The 21,279-nt window shown below is 37.8% G+C and overlaps 1 protein-coding gene across 1 annotated transcript in view; it reads right to left on the bottom strand.

Annotated features, from left to right (window-relative positions):
• LOC133526266 (monocyte to macrophage differentiation factor) overlaps positions 1-21,279 on the bottom strand; it is a 30,926-nt gene that overhangs the window by 9,037 nt on the left and 610 nt on the right. Inside the window, exons 2-3 of the mRNA XM_061862817.1 lie at positions 6,687-6,877; positions 1,700-1,952 (exon numbers count right to left, since the gene is read on the bottom strand). Coding sequence (XP_061718801.1) covers positions 1,700-1,952; positions 6,687-6,877 — 444 coding nt within the window. The remainder of the gene's footprint in view (positions 1-1,699; positions 1,953-6,686; positions 6,878-21,279) is intronic.

Genomic DNA, 21,279 nt, shown 5'->3' with positions numbered 1-21,279 from the left:
AAACCCCAAACACAATTAGGTTGCGTTGTTTTATCACAGAGTTCCAATGGCGACCTCCTGTCTCCATCATCAGATTAGCTCGATGGTACAGTCAGCATCAAAAGTTCTGAAACTGCTTAACAAAAAGTGATAGTCCTAAATGTATAACAATTTTATTTATCTACATTTAAAAAAGTTGTTTCATCCGCTACTTTTGATGCTGACTGTACCATAATATTGCATTGTCACCCAACTTACATAATATGTATAGTTTGTGTCATCCACGATGACGCGCAGATTTGTCAAATCTAACCTTTAATGACATGACATTACGAGTCAAGGCTCGCGTCGTCGTGAATGACACGATCTTTATGCAAATTTTCAGCTCCATTGGAAACCGGGTAGTGGGTCAAATTTAACTTGCAAGATTTGATTACAGACGCACACACAGACAGACAACGGGACAGGTGAAACTAAATAAAAGCTTGTAAAAAGTATTATGCATGTCGGCATTTAGAGCTTGCAAGCGAATGTGTCGCCTTTCACAACACGAAAGAATGTAACTTTGTAACAAAATACAATTATCTTTATTTACCGGTCTTTGGTTTACAAAGAACCAAAGAAGTATGTAGAGCGGCAAAGTCTAGCTTTTAAGTAGGTACAGACACGTACAGGCGTCAAAGTCTTAAGAGAATAAGCTGTGTGTATCAAAGAAGCGTCATCAAATAATGCCTATTCCAACTTTACACCTTTGTGAGATAAGTACACTACACTACACGCTGTTTATAACACTTAATTGTATTCTTATTTAAGCTTATCTAGATAATCTCTCGCAGGTTTTACAATTAAGGAATTATATATTTGTGCCACTTCGTATTACGTCACACTATCATTCGTTGTCACAGGGACAATCAAAATGAAACCAGCACGGGATGTCATATTACTGCCACAGTGAAAAAGTAAGAAATCTAATTCCTTGATTATACGGAGAAAATTTGTAAGATATTGCACTTGACGATGGAATACAGAAAAATTTACGCAGTAATCGATTGGAACAAATATAAATTGTGTAAAAGCCAATTTGGATGGGGGTGTTACCTTTTCTCTGCGTCTAACTGTACATTAATTCAATAAGATACTTTTCGCCTTAGAAACACTTTACTAAACATAGTTACTAACATGAAAACGGTTTACGTAACTCATGTAGCGAGATCAAGCGATTGTTAAGTTAGTTATTATATGTTTCTGTTATGTTACTACCGTACATGCTTAATACTTCACTTCAAGTAGGGTTACCAGCCTCCAATACCATACCCGTAATCTAGATAGCTGCAGCTTCGTATAGATGCAGAAAAATCCGGATATATCTGTACCCTCGTAGGAGTCGCTATATTATCTGTTTTTGCCATCAGAAGCAACACCTCATTGCATCTAAAAACTGGCGCCTTGAGCATCTTTTTCATTCAATACAAAGCAAATAGTAAAGCGATAAAGTCATGCAAGGAGACGTACATTAACGTGACGATGATCGCAGCGGGCCCGAGCTTCATGACCACATACTGGAGCAATTTCAGCATCTCGTAGGGTTCATGGAAGCGTGGATCTGCTGACACGTGATGCTGAGGACGGCCATGCAGCAGCCAGGTGGCCCAGCGCAGCTCTCGGATAAACTTCTTACTGATAGCATTACTGCTCGCGTTCTAATCGCATCAATACTTACATTAGACGTGACAATGATTGCAGCTGGCCCGAGCCCCATGACCAGGTACAGCAGCAGCTCCAGCATCTTATAGCGCTCGTGGAAGATCTGCTGGTACGTGATGCCGAGGACGGCCAGCAGCCAGATGGCCCAGCGCAGCTCTCGGAGCATCCAGCAGGACAGCGTGCCGACGGTCAGCCAGGGGAAGTAGGAGCTGGCGATGAAGATGTAGATCATGGCGCGGTCGCAGCGGTGCAGCCAGTGCTTCACTTTGCTAGAAAAAAATGGACGTGTTAGAGAATTTTATGATTAGTCAAATTCAAACTATCACGAGAATTTTTTTTATGGTTTAACTCACGTATGTTTTAGTTACTCGCGCGGCATGTTTCGAAGAGCCTAGTCTGTCTAGCTCTCCGTTTTCAAGCACTAACAGTGGATGAGTAGGGGTCGCGATAGCCACACGCCAACAGATGTCCCGCGTGTGACTAAATATACGATTGTTAAACCGTACACTTGGATTAAAGTCGGTTAAATTTTCTTATATAGGTAGGAAACAAGCATACAGCCTGATAATGATAAAAGCCTGTTCTTTACGAGCGCTTTGCGCACAGATTTTGATAGATGGATATTGAAACCATATAATTTTTTGAGATTGTGATGTGAAAAAGTTGTTCAAAAACATCAAAAGTGTAAAATTGTAAATAGTGTTCTCATATAAGCATGTATGATAAACTGCTTAAAATGTAATAAAAAAAATGGTGTATATAAAAAATGTCGATCGTTATTTAGACCGCGTTTTCCCAATACTGAGCCACCAGCGCAATGCATGCGAGTCGAAAAGTCAATAGGGAACGTGCATGAACTGTAGGGAGCAGCACAGGAGCCCTTGATTATTGGCACAAAGTGTAAATGTCAAGTTTAAGTTTACGATTTAGGACAAGATGGCAGAGCCTACAACGTCGTGCAAGGTATACGTGCACTGCAGGGGGCAGCACCTGCTTTGGCGTGAAGGGTCAATGTCAAGTTTTGGTTTTCGATTTAGGCCACAAGATGGCAGACCCCTCCAAACCCTCCTCCTCCTCCTCTTGTGTACGGTCCCTAATGGGAAAAAGATAAGCAAATCTGTTGGGTTCACCTGAGCCTTCATCTAGCTCGCCGAACGCAAATAAGACAAACGCTGAACGGGATCATGAACTGGCCGTCCAAGAAATCGGCTCGCATGCACTCGCGATCGAGTAACCAGTGGGCTAAACTTAGCTCAACTCGACGTAATTCTCTCGGCCTTGCCTCTGACGCACCTACGAAGCCTCAAGAAAGCTTGGATTACATTTAAACCCGTTTGCCCCCAATGTCGTGTTAAACTAGGTTAGCCTTAGCGATAAAAAGCCATATAGGGGAGGGAGGGGTGCATTGGGCAGACGGGACGACGGGAGGTTCGGGCACCACCTCATAACTTGAGACGTGTTGAATACTCAATTTTGTATAATGTTTAGCTTAGTACCTGGCAACACCACTCAAATATCATCTATACCATTTCGTTTAGTCGTCAGCAACTCATGTGCTATTTTGAAATAACGTCATCTGCGAAAAGGTGTAAGTTTCTATATTTCTATCTAATTATGTGTTTCCGAAAGCTAACTACTAACGTATTGAGGTTAAATATTAGACTACAAAAAAATATTTCAATGAACTAGTAAAGTGAGAGGATGGGGAGCATTGGGCACTCGCTTTGAATACCCTATAATCTTGTACTTAATGTCTTCATTTCGTTTGTCCGCCAGTATTATGTGGAAGTGGAAACTTAATCCATCACAGTTCACAACACCACAATTATGTACTAAAATAAAAACATTCAAGTTCTCTATCAGGAAGTTGTTGGAATAAAGTCTGAACCTATTATCATTCAATGTATGTACAGTCAGCGTCAAATACTTTGAAGCAGTCAAAGTGGTCAAATAGTTCGGTACACCATACTAAATATATGGTGTACCGAACTATTTGGACACGATGACTGCTACAAAGTATTTGACGCTGACTGTACTATGCAGAGTCGCACCCATCACGGCTTATACCTAGTTTAAAACAGTGTATTGTTTCTCAATTTTATAGTTTTATTATTTATTATTGCAGTTATTTACCATGGTTCCCTAACCACTTGACCCATGGGGAGGTTTGGGCACTTTTGACAGGTTTTACATAATCCCTTGCAATGTTGAGACTGATTATAAGCGTTCCGGGTTGTATTTAATTGTAGCCAAATATATGTGCTAATGGTATACGAAACAAAAAGTTGATTATGTTAAAAAATAACAGTTTTATTACAACTTAAGTAAAAGTGTCCAATGCTCCCTTACCTCCCCTTCATGAGAATAATGGTTTTGGCAGATGGGTAAGCGCTCGTTAAAGCTTAACCTAGTTTTTAAAGCGACCATTTCAGGATAATATAACCACAGTACACATAAACACGTCTCGGATAGCACTTATTCGCAGAATTGGTAAGGCCTCATAGTTAAGACTCTATTTATTTCTTAGTGATTTCTCTGGGTACTTATTTCACCGCGCTGACAATTGACACCTGTAAATTTTCTGTACTTTCCTGGTCGATAAGTCAGGACAGTGCATATTGTCAATATAGGTATTTACTTAATGGATTACTTGTTGGACCAGCAATGTACAGTCACCTTCAATTATATGATACACAACGAGGGCCGCAAAAAGATGTGATGTGCTCTTATTGCGCTACAAATCGTGTCAGATATTTTTGTGGCTTTCGTTGTGTAACATATTGTTGCTAGTGACTGTACAGCAAATGAATAACGTTAGGTGACCACGTCCATGTCGTTTATCTGTTTAATTTTTTTTAAATATTTACCGCACTTTTAAAGGCATTGAACAAACAAGTCCAAATTGTGGTTCGTTTTCACCAAGATATGTGCCAAGTCAAAGTACAGGTGGGAAAGGAAAGGGATAAAGTGCCAATCCTGCCAATCTGAGTAATGAGGGCAACCAATTAACTTACGCCAATTACAACTCAATTAGACGTACATCGTCGTGCCGGTCCATTGTTAAACCATCACAGTAATTGGAACTGAGGCACCGCTCAGATGTTTACCTACTACGTACCTACCATGTAGTGTAATGTGTAGTGGGGCTTTTGTAGTGAACTAAATTTACTGCCATCTTTCGACACAGTACTAAAATTTTGTACAGAAAATTATACACAAGGCGTCTCCAGTTGTTAAACCATCCAAGATTTAATGCATGTAGTAAAATAATTTTCTCATGTGACCTGTACCTGTACTGATTTGGAAGTCAGATTCTAGTTTATTAATATATGTACAACGATGTATAAAAAGCTTTTTGCAAATTTGGATAACCTTTCTTTCAGAATTCAAGACGAGATTATGGTTAAATTCTGTTTTTGGGTCATGGAAATGTGGAACATGCCGAATATCTTTGTATTATCATGTCAGGGTATTGTAATAACCAATATTCCGGGCACATAGGGATTATCTTCAAGGATTCAAGTGAATCTAGGGCACGAGGGTTTTGTTTTGAGTAGGGAGCGAGACTAAAGATATGCGTAAATACAAATATTAATATATATTGTTTTTACCCTATATGAGTTGAGAGGTTGAGACGTAGATAAGATGCTAAACAGTCATCCCTTATTTATAAAAGGGAGTATTATTAAAAAATAGTAACCTTTTATAGCACACACCCAGTGAGACGTAAGTAGTCTTAGAATGTGTTTTGTGGCGTTACCGGCGTTTGAGTTCGTGCAAAGCGTGAATAAGCTTGGTATAGCACAAAATTAATTTACCAGCTCTGCCGTCCCACTTACCGCTTCTTTTTACGACGCTTCCTCCTAGCAGCGTGAGTAACATTATATAGTATACAGTTGGAAAAATGTTCCTAATAAAAAAGTTGTGTTCCGTGTTTAATCCTAGAGTACAATAGGAAACAATGTACCGGGACCGGGACTGTTGTTACACTACAATCACGCGGTTTTCTATTAATATTCGCTGTCATAAACAACGCGAACCACATTTTTGCAAACGAGTACAGACGCCTTCAGATATATCGGAGTGTCCAAAGTGCTCAAATATCTGAACAAGCACATTAATACGTAAACCCAATAATAAAGGCATTGTTCAGATATTTGTGTCACCTATATACCTTGGCCGCCACGTTAAATCTGGCGGCTGCTGATCACCACTATGGACAAGTGACAACACTGACAACTCTCTTTCGTCTTTGATGCGGTAGAATTTGTAGATAACGTACATTTAGACTGTAGCTACCGACACGAGTAGTCGAGTAGGGGCGTTATTTCAGTTATTTTATTTGCCAGTGAATCCGTAGCTTTATACTCGTAAGAGCTTGAGATATTTCACTGTGTCAGTTCCACTATTTTACAGAGTGCTAAATGTTCCTCGAAGTGTAAGTGTAGTTAAAACTGAGTGCAGTGCAGAAGGAGTTTAATGTTCGCCGTTAATGTTTTATGATGATTAAATTCTTGCACTATCCCGGACATCAGTGGAGATATATTACCCCTACCTGTTTGTACTTTTAAAGTAGATTGAAATTGTGCCATACAATACGTTATACATAGAACTGGTAGATTCCAATTGAAATAAATATGCGGCGCATATTGGTATCAGATTTCATTTCGACCAAAGAACTCATTCACACATTTTATGCCTCAGAAATGACTCTTATTTAGTGCAGTTTTGACACATTTGAAGACAGTTTGAGGATCTTAAACTTTAATTCTAAGTTAGCGCTTACTCGTATAATGGTAAGCCGGCTAGCTGCCATAGAAGACACGAATCAAATCTGTAACAGCACACCGAGTGGAAGGTTCAAGGTAGTCGACACAGTGAACAGTAGACATAAGGCCAGTCTGTACACCACGGCCTGAGGCTCATGAGCATACCGCGCGCGCCGAGTGACGAGCGAATGGCTGGTCCTGCTACGTTCAAAGGTCAGCGTGTGAGACACTTACGTATCAGATCTGCAGCAGCACACCGAGTGGAAGGTAGTCGACACCGCGAACAGAAGACACAGCGCCAGTCCATATACTACGGCTGCGATAGCTTGAGGCGCGTTGAGCGAGCGCGTGAGAAGCTCGCGCGCGCCTAGTGACGCTGGCGCCACGCATATCGCGTGCGTGCATACGTTCGCTACGTTTTCTACCTGTGGACAGAATACAATAGCTATAAGTATAATCTTTTTTTTACTGTATAAATAAACTATTATGGGTTGTGGGGCATAATAACTTCCCAGTCCTGCCAAAACTTCATCGGCTATGGCGTTGCGGTATAACTACGAGTAAACTCAACTAGACTCCACGAAGTCCCAGATCACTTTCTATTATGTCCCTCCCTATTGTAATGCAAAAAAAACTAGTTGGCTATATCTCCCCGCTAGGCTAAAAAAAACATGAAATACATAAATACTAAGTACATGTGCGTCGCAACGACTTATTTGCCAACTCTGGAATTTCGTTCATTTTTATGATCAAAAGAACAACAAATAAAAATAGTTATTCCGTAGTTACTCTTCCGTCACAATAAGATAAACTGGAGCTTAAAGTATAGTAGATTATTAACCAAGGGATGAACTGTGGATAGTACGTCTTTTTACTATGAAGGGGAAACTTTTTGCGATAACTCAAAAACAGCTAAACTGATCATGTCGCTATAGTACTTTCACGATTTTTTTTCAAATTTTTTTGACCTATGTTTCAAAAGTTGGGGGGGGGGGGGGGGGCACATTTTTTTTTCTTTCGGAGCGATTATCTCCGAATATATTCATTTTATCAAAAAATGTTTGTTGAAGACTCCTATTAGTTTTGAAAGACCTTTCAAACGATATACCACACTGTAGAGTTGAAGAAAAAAAAAATTCACCCCCACTTTACGTGTAGGGGAGGTACCCTGAAAAAAAATTAGATTTTATTCTACGACTTTTTCGGCTTTATTGATTTATATATCCATGCCAAATTTCAGCTTTCTAGCACTACCGACCACGGAGCAAAGCCTCGGACTGTCAGACAGACAGACGGAAATGGCGAAACTATAAGGGTTACTAGTTGACTACGGAACCCTAAAAAGTAGACTGGCTGGAGTATCAAAACTATCAAAAGCCTACACTCCATTACGTACTTTTATACATGTCGTGTCGTAAGTTAACTCTTGAATATGTTAATGTTTTGGAATTTTGCCAAATCGAGAGCCTATTGTTACGCTAGACTGTCAAGAAATCTTTGATCTTGAGACGAAGGTTTTTGTGCCACGCAAATTGTTACATATTCGACTTTGAGCCGACTTTTAGCCTAATGTAGTCGAAACTTACTTACATATTCTAAATCAAATTAGGGAGTCTAAAGTATACGCAAAATTAAGCTATTTAGGCTTATCGGAATTGAGAGTTTTACGTTTACAAAGAATTCTCGAAATAATCATTCTGCTTTAGGGTACTTTAGACCCTAAATTTTATTCAGACATTAAATGTGGTACTCTTTAGGGAAAAACGCACGTATAAAGATTGATGTAATCAGAGGGCCTACCGCGCGAACCACGTTCGATGTGTTGCCTCTCTGTCGAACTTGTAAATTCGTACGTAAGTGTGACAGGGAGGCAACACGTCGAACGTGGTTTGCGGTAGGCACTCTGATATAATTGCGATGTATAATGTGAAATCAGTTGTAAAAATATAAGAGACAACACAAAGGGATGAAGAAATACGTGAGTGAAGAGCTGAAAATGTTCTACACTGGACATAGACAAAATACATTATATTAAGTGTGTACCTAGATATGGAACTTAAATAAATTGCACATATTCTGCTCCAGATTGTATCGTATTCGACTGAATATTTTAAATTTCTTATACATTCAAATTAAACTAACGAGACCCAATATAATATGCCAATGTTGACTTAAGACATTAAGAATTGAATTAGTTCAGTTATCTTACTTACTTACTTATACACAGAAATTTATGATCTAAGACGATGCAAGTTTTATATTTTTGTGTCTATATTTCTAAAATTGTATAAATAAGAAACTAAAAAATATGCCGCTTGAAGTTACATACATCGGTAAAATGTATTGCGGTCCCAGAAAAAACGAAATGGATGTTCCGGAAAGTGCTTACGAATGAATTGCAATGTGACAAACTTAGGACCTTATAAGCCATGACTAAGTGTACTTTCAGAATATGAATGGCAAAACTAGCAATAATGTCACAAACTAAGGAATCTATATAAACATGAATAAAATGTTAACTTTAAGATTTATGAATCGTTAATTCGTATTACAGAAAAGTGCCGTAATACACACGCCGAAAATTACGCAAGCTTTAATAACTAAATAAATATCTATTTGTTACTGATAAATATATTTCTAAGTTTAACGTATGCTAAAAAACGTAACTATCTAAAATCCATGGTGTGACGTATTTTCCTTGAGGTGGCGTGGTGCGACCAGGCGGCAGCAACATTTTTAGGGTTCCGTACCCAATGGGTCAAACGTGACCCTATTACTGTCCGTCCGTCCGTCCGTCTGTCACCAGGCTGTAATAGACAGTTGAAATTTTCACAGATGATGTATTTCTGTTCCCGCTATAACAACAAATACTAAAAACAGAATAAAATAAATATTTAAGGGGGCTCCCATATAACAAACATATTTTTTTTGCCGTTTTCATAAATAATGGTACGGAACCCTTCGTGCGTGAGTTCCGACTCGCACTTGCCCGGTTTTTTATTTCATCAACTTGAGCGTTGCGATGGTTTGGCATCTTTCGCTTGCTCGGATCTCAAAGTTAAACTACTCTTAACTTTTCCGCCATAAAAAAAAAAACTATGGAGTATCTTGGCCGCTGGTTTTCACTTTCAAGTTCATAAATATGTATATAAGTTACTACTTATATACATATTTATGTATATAAGTAGTTCCACGTTCCATCCTATGTTAATGGACAAAATATTATACTTACCAGTAGGTAAGTATAATATTTACCTACCTACCTACCTACCGGTAAGTATTATATTTTGTCCATTAACATAGGATGGAACGTGGAACACAAATATTAATGTCCTTCACTATACAATAGAAAACGACCGATCGAATCGGAGTCTCATTGTCCTTTGTGCGAATATCAAACGCAAAATGGCATGTGTCATGTCGAGTTTGAACGGATGTGTTTGTGGACAACACGTATCGCGAGATGACCCGTACTGTATCGGCAACGGCATATAGGTCAATCATACAAATAGATAAACTGTTGGTAGGTACTTGTATTATGGCTTGCTAATGAAAGAGAGCATTATGTCAAAGGTAAAAGTGTTATATCAGTCGTAGGGTTGCCAATGTTGCCGTATATAAAATATCTAGTTGACATACAAAGATACCGCAAAATATAATGTTACACTTTTACATAGGACCCTTGGTTGTTTAAATAGTATGAATTTATTATATCATTCGAACAACGTGCATCGCTAGACACAGCTCCTGGGTCGTTCCGATAAGAATTCAACAACAACACTTCGTGCTGTTGTTATCCAAAAAGTTTTTTGCGAATTGAACGTGGTCCTTTTTGGGTCGTTGTGTCTTCCAGTACGAGATTGACACTCGAGAATTCCTCTTCCCTAGTGGTTATCGGGTCTTCGTCTTCGAGCAATGTGTCTCGCCTACTGCCTCTTCTAATCTGGTATCTTTTAACTTCATCAGTTATTTGATTGCAAATATTTAAATAGATAAGTCTAAGAAAGAAAAACGTTGCCCTTGTTTTACAGCCGAAACAGGTGTGTGTATGTGGTCCTTAATTGGGGAATGACAATCGGTGCTATACGGAGCTGCATAGTGCCAACCCGTTCAGTTGTCAAATTCGAAGAACAAAGTTCTCCTAAACTTTACACATCTTACTCAATCAATGTATCCTTGACTTTATCGTCGACCGCGTCCTATACTGCCTGCTTCTTTTGAAAGTAAACTGAATTTCAAAATTCAATATAATTATTCGATATCCTGTTAAATTGTAGAGATGCTTTATATTTCCCCGAGACTAAACAAGTCATGTGAAATGTCGGGAGAATCAAAGAACCTTGCAGCCCTTGCTACGTGTGTTGTATGTCGTCGCTAGGCTATATTTGTCGCGAGACGGAGGCACATAATAGAATTATTGTTCTCTATTATAATATGGTTGCGGTTTCATTCCGTTAAAACCAGAGGTCAATGCTTAGTGCCGTAACTAGGCATATGTAGAAAAATAAATAAATAGGTAGGTATGTTAATGTAATTGCGTAGAAACTGGTTTTTAGGCTTCAGCGAAACTGTTTATCTTATAATGATCTTGTGAACTGCTGCTGCGAGAACGAACTGATCAACGTTAAATTTGGCGCGTAGCAGTCATCCCTGAATAATCCCATCAGCCCATCACTAATATTATAAATGCGAAAATCAGTCTGTCTGTATGTCTATTACCTCTTCAAGCTTAAACCACTGAACCGATTTAGATGAAATTTGATATGAAGATAGTTTAAGGAAAGACATAGGATAGTTTTTATCCTTCCACACAGATGAAGTCACGGGTAGAACCTAGTTTAATATCCATTCAGATTTTTAACAGACATATTTTGCTCACGATAAATGTGTAACAAATGAATAAGTTTTTGGCAAAAATTTCAATTTTGGTACAAGCTTTTATCGCTGACTGTACTTTTCTTACCACAGGCAACTATTCTAAAAACCCCAAACACAACTAGGTTACGTTATTTCCTCAGTTCCCATGGCAACCTTCTTTCTCCATCATCTGATCAGCTCGATAATATTGCATTGTCACCCGACTTACATATATATGTACTTATGCAAATTTTCAGCTCAACCAGAAACCGAGAAGAGGGTCAAATTTAGCTCCCAAGATTTGACCTACACTAACTTACATACTGATAGGGAAAGTTAAAAGCTTGTAAAAAGTGGCCACGGCCTTTAAATATCGTAAGCAGCAGAAATAGCAAGTAGGTAAACGGATAACATGGGCACAAATGACCTCAACAAGCTTTTACTACCTCGTTCGTAAAATTGTAGTCAAATCGCTTTGAACACCTCGCCCTCTTTACAACATACATTGTTTCAAAAAATATTGTGCGATAAAATATCTAACATGATAGAATGTTTAAGCCACGTTTGAAGTACAGTGAGAGACAAGATCTAAGGGGACTGTGTGTTCCTGCATCATTCACGGTAGTTCAAACATAGGCTACCAGTATGTCCCATTTCTTTTGTAAACCAGCCTCATATATTTTGTATTGAAGGGTACGCCCCAGTGGTTATTATTTTAGGCTGTTATGCGACAAAGGTGTTTCGTGCGACAAAGTGATGGCGACAAAGGCCGAATTCTTAATTGGAAATATGGAAATGAGAAGATAGGATCATAATAACAGTCCTCTATTTTGTAGTCGTTATACACACACATTGCATTGTCGCTTGTAGTGTTTAAGAATAGTTCAAATCATAAATGGTTATTTCTTCTGCTAAACCTACAGGATTAAATACAATGGACGTGCATTCATGGCTTGCCGAGGTTGTCTGTGTGGTTGTAGGCATGTAAAAGCACCCTAAGATTTTAATTTACACGTTTGTTAGATAAACCACAAGACTCACTATATTGCAATTTTAATTTTAGTTTAACATTTCCACAACCCATGCCCAACATTTTTTGCAAGCCGCCTTCAGTATCCTAACCTAAAATATAGGGGTCCAACATTCAGCAATCGATCGATTTCTGTGGTTGAAAAGCTCTTAGAAGACATATGTAAACTGTAATGTTATACCTATGATGTTTAATGCATTATGATTTGTATTAAAACAGATGCGAAACGTGGTAGAACTTTTAGATTCTATTAAACGAGATTAGAATTTATTAGTACACCTACGCTGTACCTACTAAATTAGTATGATATCAAATATCAAACATTTATTCAGCAAATAGGCCACAGGGGCACTTTTACATGTCCATTTTTACAAACAATAAATTAAAAAAAAACAATTACAAATATCGAATCTATGAAATAATAAATACTTTATTAGAGATGTATACTGTCTCTAAATGTCAAATTACACAAAAAAAAACTATGATAAAAAAATAAAACCATAAAATACTAAAATTCTTTAGAGATGTATAAGTCTCTACGTGTCAGAGATAAAATATAAAAATATATATTAAATTATCCTTAGAGATGTAGAGGGTCGCCAAGGCTTAAATTCTTATATAAATAATTAAAAGACAAAAAAATTAAAACAGACAAGAACCGAATGAAGTGTCTCACGTTAATGTCACTCAAAAGTAAAGTTACATACTTTAACATAACCTGTACCCCGTGTAAGCTTAAACAGACCGGTCTCCACAAACAGCACCCGTTCACGAGTATGACGTGTATCTCAGCCATCGGATGCCAGCCAGCCATATGGATGGACGATACCTAATAGGTTGAATACATTATTACATTACAGCACACGATCGGTGGGGTCCCTTGAGGGATGGCCTTCCATTATGATTATAGACTGGGCATTTAGGTAACTGGATAGAGAACTAGACTAATATGATAAGTAACCCCATAGGTGCTCGGTAGATTAGTATATTTATTGAAACTTAATTGCAGAAAATACAAAAATAATGTACAAATGGAGGACTTAATGCCTAATGGCATTCTCTAACAGTCAACCTTCAGGCTAAGCAGACACATAAGAAATAAAGAAGACATTAGAACTAACTAAAATAACTAAAAACTTGATAAAATACATATAAAATATACAATAAAGATAATAGGTAATAAAACATATACAATTCATATACTACTATGTATTTTATGCATAATTACTCAATAATATATATATATATATATATATATATATATATACAGGATGATTCAGGAGACGTGAGCAGGATCAAGCCTGCATATTCAGTAAATTATTAGCAACTGTTTCGTACCAGTATTTGTGAGATTAATGTTAATTTAATTTTTACTGTTAAAAAAAAAGAGTTTTATTTTATTTACGATATTTATGGTCACCCTCTTTGTTTTATCGGTAATAAGTGACAAATTGAATGTCATCGGAGTGTGGTTACTTTTATAAAATCGTATCTCACTCAAGTGTGACGTTTTATTTTCTTCATAATCAAACTGCTGTCATAAAACGGTTAAAGAGGTTTTATCTTTGTTAATTAAGTGTTGTAAGGTGTCCATGATTGTAGATAATCAAATTTGTCCTTAACAAAAAGTTAAATAACAGATAAAAAGCGTGATTGTTTTACTTAAATATGATGGTGAACGATTCATTAACATTTACTGATTGTGTAGGCTTAGTCCTGCTCACGTCTCATGAATCACCCTGTATATATATACCTAATAATAAATATATATATATAATAATGAACGCTACTCGAACTCTTGTATGAGCAGATAGGTACTGATGTACCAACCGCTTGAAAGATAACTTGGTCGGGGCTTGTCGTATATATTAATTCGTCTTACGTGTCCGATTGTTACGCATTTTGTGTACTTTGTCCCGTTGAGATAAAGGAAAGAATTTTTTAATATTTTTAGACAATGGGCTTAAATACAGACTGGCGCTGGCGAGCCCTTATAACTACGTCCGACATAAAGTTTTCGTCCCAAAAAGAAAACACCTATACGCGCGAAAGAGGCAAATGTTTTATATAAGTAGCCCATAAAATAGATCTTGCAGCCATTGCAGAAGATGTATACGAAAACCAAAGTATGTAGTTGTAAGGTAGGTTGTAAGCAGTAAATACATAATTAAATAGATGGTTGGTAGTTCTGAATTGTGCGTTTCTCCTGCGGTATTTCTGCACCGATACGACCTTCATAAAGAGCGTACTCCAATCTTAAACCAGTAGCCACCGGCCGGCTTACCGTCACGCGATCCGTCTGCTCGTTTGCCTCCCATACGATAAAAAAATAGATACGTAGAGCTGAAAGTGTATATAAATTCAGACTCCTGATAATAATTAATGGCAGTAATGGTCCAAAAATACAAAAAAAAAACATGTTTTTTTAAATATAACAACCATCAGGTTCAAGGGTCAATAAGTATTTCAAACCAAATATGTAGAAAGTTAACGCCAAACCTAAGCATCTATGTAGATACATAGATTATAGATAGATTTATTGGGCAGAGAAATAAAAAAGTTTTAGGTAGGTACCTAATACCTATCTCGCAAGCTTACATCGCGCCAAAGCTTGTTAGCGGAGGTTTTTCTTTTATTATGGTCTGCAATGGCGTGGCTAGGAAGCGAAGTTTTCTTCCGGCGCTAGGCTGTAAATAAATGTAGTGTAGGTACTACATTTATTCATGATTCCCTACTAAGTTAGCGACCAGTATCAAACAATGTAGCATAGTAAGTATTTTGTTACTAATTTTCTAGCAACACTAATAATGTAAACTAAACAATTACATTATTTCGGTCACAATCGTTAAGTATCAATAGTCGCGTGTGGGAAAAGTTTCGGTAGTTATTGTTCATTAAATGTACAGTAATCGTTTGACATTAACCCTTTCGCCTCGATGCTATCGTAATTTGTTACGAAAGTGGACCGCCAATAGCACGGAAAGGGTTATGTGGGTCACACAAATACGATTAGGTAGGTAGTTTCCTTTAGGTATACATAAGCGTGTTCAAAAATGTGTATTTAATTTAATTGGAATGTTAGGCATTACCTATGGGCGATTTGGTAAATATAAAAAATAGAAATTTAATAATATACCTAAATCCCCTGTGTGATCTTATGTTATACCGTTATACTTAGTATACTCGTACCATAGATTACAGGTATGTAATCGTCTATTCTGTTATTTCATTTGAATACACACGATTACCTATAGATTAGGTATGTTTTCGTAACATTAAGTATTATACAGATATCGTTACATGTAATCACGGATGGTATTATGACCCTTATCAGATTGTATCTAATCTGATCTGTGATTTTGTGTATTGTCCGCGCGTTCCACAATTGGTCAAATATCGGAAACTGCAAATACCCACCTACATTAAGATAGAATCGATCGAGTAAAATTGTTCCTAATAAGTAATTTTACAGTACATATGGTGCTACTTTTGCGCACTAGTCCGTAAATTAGCACATTATGTAACTATGTCGAAAATTTAAAGGGTCATTAGGGTAAAACGTTGTACGATACATGTGTGAATAGGTAATTCGCAACTCGTGTCGATTTAAAACACTCCCTTCGGCCGTGGTTTAATTTATCGCCACTCGTTACGAATTTCCTATTTTTCGCACTTGCATCTTAAATAACTATTATCGTGTCGTAACGTATAGACAAACTTACGAAAAGGACGTGCTAAAAGGCGTAAAAAATACATATTTAATAGTTATTTGTTTTACAAGGGGGCAAAGTTGTTGTTTAACCGCTCGTGCTAATATTGATACCCGAGCAAGCGAAAGATTCCAAAATTTAAAATACTAACTATGCAACACCAAAAAAATCAAACCAAATCAAATCCCAATGAACGTAAAAAAAATAATCATTCAAAATTATCATTTAAAAGTCAATATAATCAGCTAACATAAGGAAACTCAAAATTAGAATCTGATTACTTTGCCCCACATGTGGATAAAATGCAATATTCTCATTAGTTTTTGAACAATCAAGAGGGCCTTTGCCAGTTGGTGTGATGGAAAATAATTACCGATTTTTAGGGTTCCGTACCTAAATGGTAAAACGGGACCCTATACTAAGACTCCGCTGTCCGTCCGTCCGTCTGTCACCAGGCTGTATCTCATGAACCGTGATAGCTAGACAGTTGAAATTTTCACAGATGATGTATTTCTGTTGCCGCTATAACAACAAATACTAAAAAGTACGGAACCCTCGGTGGGCGAGTCCGACTCGCACTTGTCCGGTTTTTTTTATGATACAGGAGGCAAACGAGCAGACGGATCACCTGATGGTAAGCGTTTTTTTTTTAAATAAACATAGAATATAGTTTACATATCAATTGTCTTATAACTAAAACGTTTATTATACATATTTAATAAACAGTAGACTCACAACAGGTTTAATAGGTAAATAATCTTTTCTATTAGTGAATGAACGACCCCTATTCAGAAACTCGTTTATGTTGTAGCATGCTAACTCAATAAGCATGTTTTAAAGTTTATTCGTAAAAATAGCATCATTAGGCGAATTTAGTAATGTTTATAGGTACACAGTTATACAGGTTAGGTCCAACAAAACAACGTCAAGCATCGCGCGGGCCTTCGCTAGGCTTCGGCGAGGTGATACTAGAAGGTGTTGTCTGCGTGACGGCCTTTCATTTCTTTCACCGTAAGATTTATAATTTTGTAGGTTACACCGACCGAACATATTTGCAGGCCGATAGGATAAAGACACAGGGCAAAGTTAGGACTCGTTGTTTCCTAAATAACTCCAGAGCCGGGTGATCGGTTGGCTTTCGGTCAATAATGCGTAAGGGTCTTTTTTGTAATTTGAACAGTCTGTCCCGGCCAGCGGACGTCGCCCAGATATCGACACCCTGTATTAATATGGAGAGAAAATAGCCAAAATAGGCTTTCTTTAAGTTTTCACTCGTTAACGTTGGTACCAGTCTCGAGAGGGCATAGCACGCCGAGGACAGTCTGTCACATGCATAGTCGATGTGGGAAGACCACGTCAGCCCGGAGTCGATCATGAAGCACAGGTACCTGGTGGCGTCAACTTGCGGAACGAAAGAAATGTTGATCACTATATTGAGCGAAATGTTACTTTTTCTTAACTTAAAGTGTATGATATTAGTTTTCTCAACATTAAGCAACATCTCGTTTGCTGAAAACCATTTAGTCATTTGGCACATTACATGCCCTAGCTTAAGTTTTAAGACGTCTATATTATCAGCTTTTACTATAAGGCAAGTGTCGTCAGCGAACATTACAAACTCCGGGTCAACGCAGGCGGTAGTAATATCATTTACCAATAATAAGAATAGGTTATTACCCATTACTGAGCCCTGTGGCACTGCACAGCTTCCTATTTTGTCGTGTCACCATTACCGCCGCCCATGGACACCTGCAACACCAGAGTGGTTGTAAGTACGTTGCCGGCCTTTAAGATGGGAGTACGCTCTTTTTATTTTTTGAAGGTTTGAAGGTCGTATCGGTCCGGAAATACCGCAGGCGACAGTTCATTCCACAGTTTAGCTGTGCGAGGCAGGAAGTTTCTGGAAAAACGCACAGTTGAGGACTGCCACCCATCTAAGTGGTGAGGATGGAAATGTTGTCGCGTAGGGCGATGGCGAAAAGAAGCGGCAGGGATTAATCCGAACAATCCTCGGAGCACTCTCCGTTATACATGCGATAGAAAATGCAGAGCGAGGCCACATCTCTACGCTGCGCCAAGGAGGCAAGCCGATCCGAAATACGCTGGCAGTCAACAATTCGAGTCGCTCTTCGTTGGATGCGGTCCAGAGGGAGAAGCTGGTAATGGGGTGCCCTTGCACATAGATGAGAACAGTATTCCATGTGTGGGCACACCTGCGCCTTATAAAGCTGTAGGCGGTGGGCCGGTGTGAAATACTGGCTTTATCTGTTGAGCACACCGAGCTTTTTTGAGGCTAATTTAGCCTTACTCTCTAAATGGCCGCGGAACTGGACTTCACTCGAGATGTCGACACCAAGGATTCCGATACTGGCTTTGGCAGTCAGGGGAGTGCTCTCAAAACGAGGTGATACGACAAACTCTGACTTTTTTTGCGGTAAACGCGCAAACTTTTGTCTTGGTAGGGTTAAAACGGACTAAGTCGACCCCATTCAGAGACTTCTTTTAGGGAAGTCTCAATTTCAGACACAAGTTTGTTCCGGCTCTCGATGACGTTTTCCCGTGCGGCCTATGTAAGAGGCATCACCTGTAGTATTATCACTGTATTATCAGCATAACAATGAATGCCGCTGGTTTGCAGCATGTCATTGATATGCAGAAGGAATAGGGTGGGTGATATCACACAGCCTTGGGGGACACCAGCATTCACAGACATGGAGTCTGAGCATTCACCGTCACCTACGTCCTTTATGCTTCTGTCTGCTAGAAAGCTACTGACCCATACACATAATCTCTCGGGAAGCCCATAGGATGAAAGAAGTGTTTTATGCCAAACGCGATCGAAGCCCTTCGCTATATCCAAACTAACAGCCAATGCTTCACCCTTTGTCTCGATCGCCTGTGCCCAACGATGTGTCAGGTAGACTAGAAGATCACCAGCCGAGCGGCCTCTACGGAAACCGTATTGTCGGTCACTAAGCTACCGATTATTGCGTTGCGAATCGTGTTACTTTACCACTACTTTACCTACTTAGTACCTAGTTGTAAATCAAAAATTTTAGCACTCAAAATACATCTGCTTAGCATTTTTTTCTATTTACAGGTACACATAACTCCTAACATATCCTTTCATATTCAATTCAATTCATAATTTATTTATAAAATTACAATTTTACGCGTCATGATAATTACAATAGATACATTACATAGTACATTCCTACATTTATTCTTTATGTCTTCAGAGACTCGGTTGTAAATATTTGGGCCGATTGTGTGCAGACATTTTTTAGACTTACAATTAGCTAGCCGTATGCTGGGTGGCCTTATATACTTACGTTTTACCAAACTTATTTAAATTCTGCGCGATTTGCGCGCAAAGTCTAAGTGTAGGCGGGCATTAACTTAAACGCTTTAAGCTATCTGAAGTGACATTGGTGGTCTTTACACGTACATGATATTCAACTTGAGAAAAGCGTGACTGATAGGAATGTTTATAGATCCTTATCAACAAACAAAAAATCATTGGGGCTTTAATAATGCCATTTTTATGGTCTATTAGTGTAATACTTATTGATTAATTGATTTACAGTGGTTTAGCATGAGTTAAGCCTTGAAAAGGCAACAAAGAGAGATTTAGAGTCAGACCAAGATAAGTTGGCAGTGATTTTGACAGCCCAGAGTGCAAGTGTAACTTCTATGAAATTATAATGTTTACTTAACACTTGCACAGGCTGGGCTATCAAAATTGCTGCCAACTTAGCTTGGTAATTTGGTATGAAATATTATGTATTTATTGGACTGTTCTTTACTTCCCATAAGTAATAAGTTTGACAAATATGAATATTTAAGTTGAATTGAAACCAAACTTAAGAAGACTACTAGCAGCTATATACCAAAAAGTTATACTTGAATTTCCTGAGAGCATACTGCCAATATCGAAAAATTGAAAATTGCTATCTGCACTCTACCATATTCTACTCTTGCATATTCAAGCAATATAGAGGCAGATGATTACTTTCGAGCTTTCCATGATAGTGGCCCTCTGACTCATCATTGGATAGAAATCTGAATAGTGATTACTTGCTAATCTTCATGCAATATGTTTATAGAAGTTGGTTAAAGTTGGATTGGAAGATTTATTAAATCATTCGTTTGTCTGTTGCATAATTACAAGTGAAGTTAAAATGCTATTACTCTGCTGCTTGACAACAAAGTGTAGTAGTGTCAAGTAAGTTGAATGACCTGTTAACATTATCATACATTGTTAAATCAAAGTTTAATTAACCTATTACTAATTAGATTATCCAAACACTGAATACAATATCCACTTTGAATGGAATACTTAATGAAATCTAAATATATGAATAAATTTAATTAACAAAATACTAATTGACTTACTTCTTTTTATTATATGCTTTGTTTTTAAAAGCACTAGAAGTAGCTAAGAGGGTGAAGTAAGATTACCAGCACAGTGCACACCCTCCTATAGTTACCGCAATACTAACTGGTGACTGAGGTCATAATGCTATCTACTTTACACTTGTTAGGCCCAACCAAGAATGAAAGAGATGGCATTATGAGCCCAGTCTCCAATTGGTATTGCGATCCTATATTACATATGTGAATATTAGATTTTTAAAGGAGTTGTAAGCGCATTGCCGGCCTTTAAGATGGGATTTATTTATGTTATCTTGCTATAATATAATAGAATTGAGACAATATAATAGAAAAAATATAGGAGTTTGGGTGAGTTTCTCATGCATAAACATTTCACAGATATGACTGCTTTGTAATATGATGCCACAAATGTATTGATATTTTCACAAGTTGTATTATGATTTTAAGAAATCTACTTTAAAAGTTAGTTAGACAGACTCTCTTCACTCGCGAACAGCAAACTTCAGTCAAAAAGGTAAACAACCTCCTGACTACCCCACAAAAGTAAAGAAAAAAAAAAACAAATGTCAAATCTCTTATCTCCAACGGCACACATACCTCCCTCCTATTCTTAACAAACTCTTGTTGCAACAATGATCTGTCAACCAGTGATGATTACAGGGAGGCCTGGGTAAAAACTGGCAGATGTGTCAAAATTTTATGCAAAACCTAATCTTTGGAACTAGGGTTTTTTAATGCCGACATTCAAAGAGTTGCACAGTTAGCTAATATAATGTACCAGATTAATTTAATACAGAGTAAGAGCTAAATATAGCTTACACCTGACGTTTCTTAT

This window comes from Cydia pomonella, chromosome 16 (assembly GCF_033807575.1).
Source record: "Cydia pomonella isolate Wapato2018A chromosome 16, ilCydPomo1, whole genome shotgun sequence".
In the NCBI taxonomy this organism is placed as follows: Eukaryota; Metazoa; Arthropoda; class Insecta; order Lepidoptera; family Tortricidae; genus Cydia; species Cydia pomonella.
The sequence above is the reverse complement of the archived record's forward strand: the minus strand, read 5'-3'. Positions and strand labels throughout refer to the sequence as shown.